The sequence below is a fragment of the Drosophila tropicalis genome, unplaced genomic scaffold (assembly GCF_018151085.1).
Source record: "Drosophila tropicalis isolate 14030-0801.00 unplaced genomic scaffold, ASM1815108v1 contig_859, whole genome shotgun sequence".
NCBI classification, from domain to species: domain Eukaryota; kingdom Metazoa; phylum Arthropoda; class Insecta; order Diptera; family Drosophilidae; genus Drosophila; species Drosophila tropicalis.
This window is the reverse complement of record NW_027173353.1, coordinates 478,882-491,040: the sequence shown is the minus strand read 5'-3', so window position 1 is coordinate 491,040 and position 12,159 is coordinate 478,882. Positions and strand designations below refer to the sequence as shown.

The 12,159-nt window shown below is 36.6% G+C and overlaps 2 protein-coding genes across 5 annotated transcripts in view; one reads left to right on the top strand and one right to left on the bottom strand.

Annotated features, from left to right (window-relative positions):
• The window catches only part of Dhc93AB (Dynein heavy chain at 93AB), a 21,690-nt gene extending 15,577 nt beyond the window's left edge, over positions 1-6,113 (top strand). Inside the window, exons 17-28 of the mRNA XM_068298107.1 lie at positions 22-178; positions 241-1,590; positions 1,649-1,818; positions 1,883-2,380; positions 2,439-2,949; positions 3,013-3,183; positions 3,240-3,556; positions 3,612-4,026; positions 4,086-5,087; positions 5,148-5,296; positions 5,576-5,708; positions 5,838-6,113. Of these exons, the coding sequence (XP_068154208.1) occupies positions 22-178; positions 241-1,590; positions 1,649-1,818; positions 1,883-2,380; positions 2,439-2,949; positions 3,013-3,183; positions 3,240-3,556; positions 3,612-4,026; positions 4,086-5,087; positions 5,148-5,296; positions 5,576-5,708; positions 5,838-6,002 (5,038 nt within the window). The 3' untranslated portion in view covers positions 6,003-6,113. The remainder of the gene's footprint in view (positions 1-21; positions 179-240; positions 1,591-1,648; positions 1,819-1,882; positions 2,381-2,438; positions 2,950-3,012; positions 3,184-3,239; positions 3,557-3,611; positions 4,027-4,085; positions 5,088-5,147; positions 5,297-5,575; positions 5,709-5,837) is intronic.
• LOC137583190 (synaptic vesicle glycoprotein 2C-like) overlaps positions 1-12,159 on the bottom strand; it is a 25,048-nt gene extending 12,889 nt beyond the window's left edge. The window contains exons 1-9 of one of the 4 annotated variants that reach the window (XM_068298112.1): positions 12,051-12,159; positions 9,513-9,626; positions 8,550-8,931; positions 8,245-8,366; positions 7,380-7,479; positions 7,092-7,230; positions 6,828-7,024; positions 6,653-6,772; positions 6,272-6,405 (exon numbers count right to left, since the gene is read on the bottom strand). In XM_068298112.1, coding sequence (XP_068154213.1) covers positions 6,272-6,405; positions 6,653-6,772; positions 6,828-7,024; positions 7,092-7,230; positions 7,380-7,479; positions 8,245-8,366; positions 8,550-8,931; positions 9,513-9,516 — 1,198 coding nt within the window. In that variant the 5' untranslated portion in view covers positions 9,517-9,626; positions 12,051-12,159. Of the gene's footprint in view, positions 1-6,271; positions 6,406-6,652; positions 6,773-6,827; positions 7,025-7,091; positions 7,231-7,379; positions 7,480-8,244; positions 8,367-8,549; positions 8,932-9,512; positions 9,866-12,050 lie in introns of those variants that run through there. The other 3 variants (XM_068298111.1, XR_011033381.1, XM_068298109.1) reach the window with 3 other exon arrangements.

Genomic DNA, 12,159 nt, shown 5'->3' with positions numbered 1-12,159 from the left:
TTTTTTTTTTTTTTGTTGCAGAATCAATCGCATTTTAGAATCACCGCGTGGCAGCGCTTTATTGGTTGGTGTTGGTGGCAGTGGCAAACAGTCTCTAGCGCGCTTGGCAGCATTCATATCCAGCTTGGAGGTCGTGCAGATTCAGCTGAAGAAGGGCTATGGAGTGAACGATCTGAAGGTTAGTTTGTCCAGTGACCCAAAGAGTGGGATATCTGCATTTAATGAATTTTATATTTATAGAATGAATTTTCCGGATTGTATCTGAAAGCGGGTCTTAAAAATGTCGGTATTATGTTTCTGATGACGGATGCCCAAATACCCAGCGAGGATTTTCTTGTCCTAATTAATGATATGTTAGCCACTGGCGAGATTCCAGATCTATTCCCGGACGACGAAATCGAGAATATCATCGCTGGAGTGCGCAATGAGGTCAAAGGTGCGGGACTGGTTGATACGCGGGAAAACTGTTGGAAATTCTTCATCGATCGTGTGCGCAAACAGCTCAAAATAGTTCTGTGCTTTTCACCAGTGGGTTCAACATTGCGTGTTCGGTCGAGAAAATTCCCTGCCATCATCAATGCAACGTCCATCAATTGGTTCCACGAATGGCCTCAAGAAGCGCTTATTTCCGTCGCCATGAATTTCTTGGCCCAGAATGTGGTTCTGCCCGAGACTCATCGCGATTCGGTGGCCAAATTTATGGCCTATGTCCATACATCTGTGAACACGACATCCAAAGTATATTTACAAAATGAGCGTAGATACAATTACACGACACCAAAGAGTTATCTTGAGCAGATAAATCTATATCTCAAGCTGCTTAATCATAAGCACAATGATCTGCAAAGCAAAATAGAACGTCTAGAGAATGGTCTAGAGAAATTACGTTCCACAGCTTTGCAAGTGGCTGACTTGAAGGTCAAATTGGCCGTTCAAGAGGTAGAGCTAAAGGAGAAAAATGAAGCAGCCGATGCTCTAATCGAAATTGTAGGAATTGAAACGGAGAAAGTGCAAAGAGAGAAAGCCGTAGCTGATGAGGAGGAAATGAAGGTTGCTTTGATAGCCGACGAAGTGACCAAGAAACAACGTGACTGCGAGGAAGATCTGCTAAAGGCAGAGCCAGCCCTATTGGCCGCCCAAGAGGCTCTGAATACCTTGAATAAGGCTAACTTGACCGAGCTTAAGAGTTTCGGTTCACCTCCGGGAGCTGTTACGAATGTAACGGCTGCTGTAATGGTTTTACTGTCACCTGGAGGCAAACTACCCAAAGATCGCAGCTGGAAGGCAGCTAAAATTGCAATGGCAAAGGTTGACACATTTTTGGATTCACTCATCAACTATGACAAGGAGAATATACATCCAGAAATAACCAAAGCTATACAGCCTTATCTCAAGGATCCCGAATTCGAGCCGGAATTCGTACGTTCCAAATCAGGAGCTGCAGCTGGCCTATGTGCTTGGGTTATCAATATCGTAAAGTTCTATGAAGTATATTGTGATGTGGAGCCAAAACGTAAGGCTCTGGCAGCTGCCAATGCTGAGCTAGCTGCCGCCCAAGACAAGTTAGCGGGCATTAAACGTAAAGTGGCGGTAAGTAATACATGAAAATCATTTACAATTAGATCAAGTGACCATGTTTCACCCTCAGGGTCTGGAGGAACAACTGGCTAAGCTAACGGCTGATTTTGAAAAAGCCACAGCAGATAAATTACGCTGCCAACAGGAAGCGGATGCCACTCAGGCCACAATAGCTTTGGCAAATCGCCTAGTTGGTGGTTTGGCCAGTGAAAATGTACGCTGGGCTGAAGCAGTCAATAAGTAGGTCATATTTGCGTTTCCCTTTGGCTTGGAGAATAATCATTTCGTTCTTTTTGTCTTGTAGCTTCGTCAAGCAGGGTATTACTTTACCCGGCGATATACTACTCATTACCGCCTTCATTTCCTATGTTGGCTGTTTCACGAAGGGTTTCCGCATCGATCTGCTAATGAAGATGTGGACACCCTTTCTGAAAAGCATTGACCCACCCATACCTACAACTGAAAATTTAGATCCATTATCGTTGCTAACAGATGATACAACGATAGCCATATGGACAAATGAGGGACTGCCCAGTGATCGCATGTCCATTGAGAATGCAACGATTCTCTCAAATTCTGACCGCTGGCCCCTGATGATAGATCCGCAATTGCAGGGCGTCAAGTGGATAAAACAAAAATATGGTGAAGAGCTTAAGGTGATCCGTTTGGGTCAACGTAGCTACTTGGATATTATAGAAAAATCCATTAATGCCGGTAGCACAGTTTTAATTGAGAACATCGATGAGAATTTGGATCCAGTTTTGGATTCTTTACTTGGCCGTAATCTAATCAAGAAGGGCAAGTAAGTAAAATGCCCTAATTCAGGTTTGAATGCAGATTTTAATCCTCTCCTTTAATAGGGCCATCAAAATCGGAGATAAGGAAATTGAGTACAACTCCAACTTCCGCCTCATTCTACATACAAAACTTGCTAATCCCCACTATAAACCCGAAATGCAGGCACAGACTACACTAATTAATTTTACCGTTACACGTGATGGTTTAGAGGATCAATTGCTGGCCGAAGTGGTGAAGGCCGAACGACCTGATCTGGAGGAGTTAAAGGCTGAATTAACTAAACAACAAAACGATTTTAAAATTATGCTAAAAAAACTAGAGGATGATTTGCTTTCTCGTTTATCGTCAGCTGGCGAGAATATTTTAGGTGACACCGCTTTAGTTGAGAATCTGGAGACGACCAAAAGCACGGCATCCGAAATTGAACAAAAGGTGGCTGAGGCAAAGATCACATCGAAAGAAATTGACAAGGCTAGAGAATACTATCGACCGGCGGCGGCAAGGGCCAGTCTGCTCTATTTTATTCTAAACGAATTGAACACAATTAATCCAATCTATCAGTTCTCCCTGAAGGTAAGTGTAGCGCATCTCCCTTTGTGTTCCGAAACTCTAATAAATTTCATTATTTAATTGTAGGCGTTTAGTGTAGTGTTCCAAAAGGCCATAGCCAAGGCTGAACCGGGCGAAACATTGGATTTGCGTGTCTCCAATCTGATCGATTGCATAACGTATTCGGTGTTTCAGTATACTTCGCGTGGTCTTTTTGAATGCGACAAGCTTATCTTTGCATCACAAATGACTTTTCAGGTAATGATAATAATTTGTGAATTTTGTTCAAATTATTAATTTCATTATGTTGACAGATTTTACTTATGAACGAGGAGATTACATCCGCGGAACTCGACTTCTTGCTCCGCTTCCCGATCAAGCCACATGTAACAAGTCCTGTGGATTTTTTAACAAATCAATCGTGGGGCGGAATTTGCAGTCTGGCGTCCAAAGATGAATTTCGGAACCTCGATCGTGATATTGAGACCTCGTCGAAGCGTTGGAAGAAACTTGTCGAATCAGAACTCCCGGAGAAAGAGAAATTCCCCCAGGAATGGAAGAATAAGACAGCCTTGCAACGTTTATGCATGATCAGGGCATTGAGGCCAGATCGTATGACATATGCCTTGGCGTAAGTATGACAAACTAGTGAGTATGAAAAACTTCCCTAAATGCCGAACTATTAGTGATTTTATTGAGGAGAAACTTGGATCTAAATATGTGGAGAGTCGGGCTATGGAGTTTGCCAAATCGTATGAGGAAGCTAGCCCGTCCACACCAATCTTCTTCATACTCTCGCCTGGCGTTAATCCTTTAAAGGATGTTGAGGCGTTGGGCAAACAAATGGGTTTCACCATGGATCTGGGGAATTTTCATAATGTATCTTTGGGACAGGGTCAGGAGGCCATTGCCGAGGCGGCTATGGATACGGCGGCCAAAAATGGCCATTGGGTGGTTTTACAGAATATCCATTTGGTGAGAAAGTGGTTGCCTGTTTTGGAAAAGAAACTAGAGTACTATGCAGAGGATTCACATCCTGATTATCGCATGTTCTTGAGTGCGGAACCAGCTTCAACACCCTCAGCTCACATAATACCACAGGTGGGTCAACAAGAAACCTTTCAATGAGCCAATTATTAATACCTTCTTTCACGATGCAGGGTATTTTAGAGTCGTCGATTAAGATCACAAACGAACCGCCAACTGGTATGCTGGCGAATCTTCACAAAGCTTTGGATAACTTTACCCAGGAAACGCTGGAAATGTCTGGCAAAGAAGCCGAATTTAAGGCCATACTTTTCTCGCTCTGCTACTTCCATGCAGTCGTGGCAGAACGTCGCAAATTTGGACCACAGGGCTGGAATAAGATCTACCCCTTCAATGTGGGAGATTTGAATATTTCCGTGTCGGTTTTATACAATTACTTGGAAAATAACTCAAAGGTCCCGTTCGAGGATCTTCGTTATCTCTTTGGCGAGATCATGTATGGTGGTCACATAACCGATGACTGGGACAGACGTTTATGCATCACCTATTTGGAGGAGTATATGCAACCGGATCTAGTTGATGGCGAACTCTTTTTGGCACCCTCTTTCCCTGCCCCACCAAACACCGATTATCTGGGCTACCACACCTATGTGGATGAAATGTTGCCAGCCGAGTCACCATATCTCTATGGACTGCATCCGAATGCAGAGATTGGTTTCCTAACCACACGGGCGGAAACCATTTTTCGCACAGTCTTTGAAATGCAACCGCGTGATGCCGGAGCTGGCGGTGGGACGACAGTGACACGCGAGGATAAGGTCAAGCAAATTGTTGACGAGATAATTGAGAAGCTACCAGAGGAATTTAACATGATCGAGATTATGAACAAGGTGGAGGAGCGCACACCGTATGTGATAGTGGCCTTTCAGGAATGCGAGCGGATGAACTTCCTCACCAGCGAAATGAAGCGCAGCCTGAAGGAATTGGACTTGGGCCTAAAGGGTGAATTGACCATTACATCGGATATGGAAGTTCTGGAAAATTCACTGTTTTTGGATCAAGTACCACCGATTTGGACACAACGTGCGTATCCCTCGCTCTTGGGTCTCAATAATTGGTTTATTGATTTATGTCTCCGCCTGAGGGAGCTGGAAACCTGGTCCACTGATTTTGTGGTTTGTATTTTGAATGCAATATCCATCGATTCTTTTAACTACAACTATCCCTCCTTGCAGTTACCCTCATGCGTTTGGTTGGCCGGCTTTTTCAATCCTCAATCTTTACTCACAGCTATTATGCAAAGCACTGCACGTCGAAACGATTTACCCCTGGATAAGATGTGCCTGCAATGCGATGTCACCAAAAAACAAAAGGAGGAGTTCACGTAAATATACCTCGAAAGCAAACCTAAATCCATTTTATCTCATATATTATTAAAGAAATTCTGTCCTCGGTTTAAAATCTAAACCTACAATAGGTTCCTTCTTATTGTTTGTCTTTAAAATTTATTTTAAATTATTAAAAATTAATATTTTAAGTTTTAGAGGAATATATATAATAATATTCATCACAAATTTTCTAGACTATAACTTTTCTCATAAAAATAGCTTTAGTAAATATGCTCAAAATATATTAACACTTAAAAATCATTCTCTAATAATAGAACTGCACCGAGAGATGGTTGTTGTGTACATGGAATTTTTATGGAAGGTGCCAGATGGGATATACAGCAGGGCATAATAATGGAATCCCGACTTAAGGAACTTTATCCATCAATGCCTGTAATTAATATTCGTGTAAGTTCAGAATTTAAGAACCATAGAAGCATCTATTATCAAAATCACATCTATTTTGATCAAATAATCATATTTATAATATTTTGACATTCATATCTAATAGAGGATTCGTTTCGTTTCATGTTGCAGGCTATTACCCAAGATAAGCAAGACTTGAGAAATATGTACGAGTGTCCTGTATATAAGACTCGAACCCGTGGTCCCACGACATATGTCTCCAATTTGAATCTGAAGACTAAAGATAAGCCTGGCAAATGGATATTGGCTGGCGTCGCTTTACTCTTACAAACATAAATTAGATTTAAATGACTTTCTCCAATTTATTAATTTTTTTCAGTAGAATACCATAAATAGTATTTTGAAATTTAGTAGAATGTATAGTAAAATGTAATTCCTTTTTTAAAATCTAAGCACGTTTTTTTTCCCCAAAATAAATCCACAGTTTTTTGTAGACTTGCCTTAGGCGCACTAGCATAAAGCAAATCGAAAAGAAATGATCCAATATTTTTGTTTATATTTCCAATGGATTTTTACCGATTTTTCAAAAAATGTTATATACGTACCCAGAAAGAATTTGACTCCAAGTCTGTGTACACAGAGTGGTAACCAGAAGCTTGTCGGTATGCAGGCCAAACCGATGATGATTGTGTGAAGGAAAACTTGCTGATCGATTGCCGAATCACATCCTACAAAGGAACTGAGTATGTATTTCATTAACAAAGTAAAGTAAACAAATCTAAACACATTAATTTACAATTCTCTAAATTTATATTTTCTAAATCTATCCCAATTATAAGTATAATGATTACTAAATTTTATCTTCATTGTTATTAACTCATAACCAATTATTACAAAATTTCGATTGTTTTTCGTGATATATTGGCATTTGTTCTTTTCTAAATTTTTATTATACCAATTCAGAGTTTTTTAATTAAAATACTTACGAGTTAGTTACTACAATCGATGAAACATCACAAACAGATGCTGATTTGCCTGGATAAGCCTTCTCATAATCATCAAATCTTTGAAACAGTTCTGGAAACCAAACCATTAATGTGTAATAGCTGCAAAAATAAGTAATAATAAAATAATGTTTACACATTTTCGATATTTGCATACCTTGTGGTTAGACAGAATTGTATTCCACATGTTATGAATGTGTTCTTCAAATAGGGTTTCTTGCATAGCGTTTTTGTTTGCGTCCAAATCTCTGATAATAATAATTTTAGCTCATTAGGTTTTCGAAACCTTAAACTACGAACACTTTTTTCCCCAGCTCTTTGAATGGTACGATCGGGTTCTCGAAGACTGGTACACTAATTGTAGGAAAAGTCAGTTAATAAGTTACAACAAATCAATTTCAAGAATATACAAAAATCTTACAGGGTAGTCTTCTCGTCGATTTCCCGTATTCTTAACATACATATAGACAAGAATATCCAAAGCCTTTTCCGATTCTCCATGCTCAAGCAGAAATTTGGGACTTTCGGGAAAAGCAAATAGCCACATACCCAGAAGAAGACTGAAATTATAATTTAGTCAGATTAAATAAAAACTTGAGAAGGTCGAGTTACTACAACTAAATTGTGGCCATAATTCCATCCGGTTGAGAAACATGAAGTAACTATTTATATACATATATAACTTACATGATTCCAATTATTGCATTACCTGGGAACAGCGCACATTGCTACGAATAAATTCCAGCTATGATAATTGAATGATCCAGATCCAATATTAATTTTTAATGGTATCACGCCCCAGGCAATACCTGAAAATAATATATCATTAAGTTGAATATTAGTTGAATATTATTTCTTGGTCAGTTACGAGTTCAAAAATATATAGTTCAATTTTCCAATCAGTATAGTGCAGTTGAATAGGCCTTTCAGAATAAGCAGATATATAAATTTTACTATAAGCTTCAGTTTTAGCCAGATTTTGAGACGAAAAACGTGTAAAAGTTTTGATTAAGTTTGCCAATATAATATTTGAAGGTACAAAGAAGTCGCACCTATCTAAGATCATCATACATAAAGGTTATTACCGCAGCTCCACCCTTAAGAAACAGCTTGCAGCAGTAAGAAATAAAGTAAGTATGAACTATAGACAATAATTGACTTGTATATACTTACATAAGTAATTCAATTCATTTTACTTTATATTATTAGCAGATTTGTGGCCTTCCAGCAATCTTTTCGGTATGGATTTTTACTGGCTTCTGCAATTATTGGACGTCAATTTTATATTCGTTTTACATTGACTACAAGAGAAATTGGACGAAATTAATGACGAGACTACTAAATCGAGAGAGCACTTTTTGTACATATTTTCAAAAAGTATTTAATTGAAAAACACAATTGTTCTTATTCATTTGTTATTGACAAACTGTTCTGCTTGTTCCCTTATTTCAATATAACGGCACTATGATTGTTTAAAACAAAATAATCTACTATTGATTTGATTAAGGTCTAGCCACAAAATATTTCAAATAAATTGTGATAATTTGTATGTAAAGTTATTTGAATACACAAACCTGGCAAGAGAATAATTCCAAAAGTCCAAAAAAGTTCCATCCAACATAAGATTTTTTCTCTATATTTTGTTGGCTGAAATTCACCCAGATATGGAAAAACAATTCCCATTGTACCTGCCACACTGCAAATTAAAAGATACATATGTATGTATATTTTGTTTTTTATGCCAAAATACATAGTGACCATTGAGGATGAGAATGAAATCTATAAAATCTTTAAATGAAGAATAAAACATAACTTTATGAGAATGAGATTTATTAAATAAGATGACAAAAATAAATATAGAAATTTTCAGAATTCTTACTTGAAACCATTGATAAAGCGTATAAACATAAATATTATGTAGAGTGGGGCAAATGATGATATTAGTCCAAAGATTCCGTCAGCCAGTAAAGTTGCAATTAATACAATGCGACGTCCTTTTGTGTCGGCCAAACAACCCCAAAAATATGAACCAATTAACATTCCCAGCATTGGTGAGGCCGAAAGCCAACCCTTGTCTCTGGATGTCATCTCGAAGTCACAAGTCGCCGATGGAAGAACAAAGGATATGATGGTCACGCCAATGGCCGTATTCATGTAGATCAGTCCGCATATTGTTAGCAAAAGTAAATGAAATTTGCCAAAACCAGTTTGCAGCAGAGCATTTTCATAATCGCTGGCTAAATTTTCAAGAAAATCAAGGCCTATAAAAAGAAAATAAAGAAGAGTAGAAAGAAAAAGGGAACGGTCATTTCTGGCAGAGTGGTAATTGACAGGAGTAGCTTCTGTTCAAGGATATGTGCAAAAAACGTGTGAGTGCAAAAATGGCTAAAAATGGAATGTTAACACGACTTCATTTTATGCCCATGACCTTTAGTTCTAACTGCTGTGACACGTGGGTCAACTATCGACCCACAGTTAATGTTAGTTATCCTTTAGTTTACTTTTTGCCACGATTCTTTGTGCTGACGCGTGATACTTCATTGTGTATGTGTGTTGTGTGTGTGTGTGTGCCCCATACAGGTCATTTTCTTGTCAGTATCCTCTTTCCCCTTGTTTTTTTATTATCTATTAAAGGGTCCCTGGATAAAGGGAGGCAGTGTCTGAGAGCCTATCGAGAGCTTATTAATTACTTAGTATGTTATGATGAACCATGACAAGATGACTTGATCTGGCTAACTACCAAGTGCGCAATGTCTTTATAATTTAGTAATTTAATTAATATTTAATATAGGTAGGTATGTATGTATGTATGTGTGTACTTTTATTGATATCACTGACTTACTCATCCTGTGTCTTGAGTTTGATAGCTCCCTCGAAGTTCTGCGCAATTTGTTTTATACGTCGTAGTTAATTTTATATCGGTTGACATATGCGATTCGATATATTACGTTGTCTTCTAGTTTTTTTTTTTTTTTTTTTATGGTTTTATTTGTATTTCCAGCAAGTAGTTGTAGTTAGATATATCACAATATTTATTATATTTATATGTATTTAATCTTGTTGTGTAATTGGATTAATTATTCATCAAATGCAATTACATCAATTTGAAACAATAAAGATGCATTTTAATAAATTTGCCACTTTAAAGAGTCCATGCAAATTATTAAATTAGATTTTCTTGCAATTGCTTTATCACTTTTAAACAGGGCACTAATACACAATAGGTCACACAAATAGGAGCATTAGAACATTAAAGTTGATCAAGAAAGTTACTTTAGAGCATGCTAAAGACTCAAAAATTCATAAACCATGAAACATAAAGGTGTATACGGTGTATGAAGGACAAGGACATGCAGGATACATATGTACATACATCACTTAAATTTACACATATTTCGTTTTATTGCAATTCACTATATTTGTATACAAGTTGTTGGGAATTAATTATTGATCCTTTGATTATTTCCTAATTGTTTTTTATGCGTATTTTTCAACAATGCTGATTATGTGTTTATACATATGTATTTATGTAAACAAAATTAAACGACAACAAAAAAAATTAACAGGAACGCAAAACGCATATCTGCGGTCCTTCGCGTGACATAGTGAACTGAAGGGAAAATGCTGTTTGTCCAAGACTTTCTATGTATGCGTGTGTGTGTGTGTGTGTGTGTGTGTAAGTTGACGGTCAAATGTTAGACCCAAACAGGCATTTTGTCATTGCTGGGTTGGGCTTCACGGACATTCGATATTAAAACGAGCTTGGCTCTTTATATCTGTATACGTAGATACACAGATACATACACACTTCTTCACACACAATGACGACCACCCTACATGGAAACAAGGTGTGTACATGTGAACATATTCAACTTATGGATTCATTCCTGTTAATAAACTAAGCATTTTTCTTGGCGACATCCTAGGCGTATATCCTTATGAGAGGATATCCTTGAAAGAGCCCCTCTAATGATAACAGACTTTCAGGAAATCAAAAATCGATTATATTTTCTCTCTCAACCTCTCTCTCTCTCTCTCTTCCTCTATTTCTCAATATACAACACAAGTTGTCTTCGTATTGCCAAATGCTTTAATCAGAGACGCTATTTTGTAATAATTAAAAAATTATATTATTTATCTTGTAGGTTAATATACCATATATATACTTATGTATGGATGTATAATATTTATGGCAATTTCAATGCTAATTTTCTGCCTCGTTAAAAAATACACTCAAAAAGGGGTAAAAATTATTACATATCTTTTTCAGACAATCTTACTTGACTCTACAAACACGTATTTTGAAGACAGTTCGACCATTAAGTTAAATTTTAAAATTATATGACTGATATATATCTTTAGGTATAAATGATGACAAATATTAGGTACTTAAATTCATTTGGAATGACATAATTCCTTAGTGAAAATGTGAAGCCTGAGGTCGTTTTAAACCAATATTACGTTTAGCTTTTTTTAGCCTTATTTTTAAATTCATAGCCTTTTCTAGCTGGCTCACTTTAACGCTTTAATAGCAGAGCTATAAAAGGAGTCAAACTAAAGGGAAACAATTTTCTGGACATTATTTATTTCAATTTAGGATATTACTAGAAATTACCCTGCATCAATATGTTCCAACTATTGTAAATAATTTAAAAATAAGAAGTTTTGAGTATTGAGTTTGTTTTTAACAAGGATTCAGTAAATACAAGATCATAAAGTCCATTTGTTGATGACGGTCATGCATAGAAAATTGCGTCGTTCATTGCTACTAAGTACGTCTACACGATACCATAGACAAACATATATATGTATGTATTATATATGTATATATAAAAAGTCTGTTTACAAATTTTCTACATCCTTATATATGTTTGTATGTCTCAATGCTTTTACACTATCTCTTGTGTGGGTATAATGACGTAAAAGCCAAGAGAAATTGTTGAAAACAATAAGTGAAATAGAAAATAATCACCCATTTACCTACATACATACATGAATAACTTGATTTTTTAGGTGATTTTAAAAATAAATGCATATATGTATAATGTTGGTTCGTACAAGTTCACAGATATAAATATCTATTATAAATGCATTTACATATATGTATATATATATATATGTACGTTTGGTCGTGGTCAATGAATTAAGCGTGCACAGAATGTCTTTTGCTAAGTGCCCAAAAAAATATCAGACCATTCAAGTTTAATGTCACTGTTGTTTATTATATAGTTCAGATATACATATATGTATACTATATATCCAATTATTTTTGCAAAAATCACAATTCAATCACAATATTTCTAAACAGATTTCAAGATGCTTTTGGGACATGCAGTTGTAATTATTAATTTGAAATTTTATTTGTCCTTTGGGATATTACGTAATCGTTTCGCAGTTATTTAGTTTGCAACGATTTTGTATAATATATGGATTAATTTATATTGGGTACTATGTAGTTAAATTAAAATAATCGAACCGCTCTAAGACAC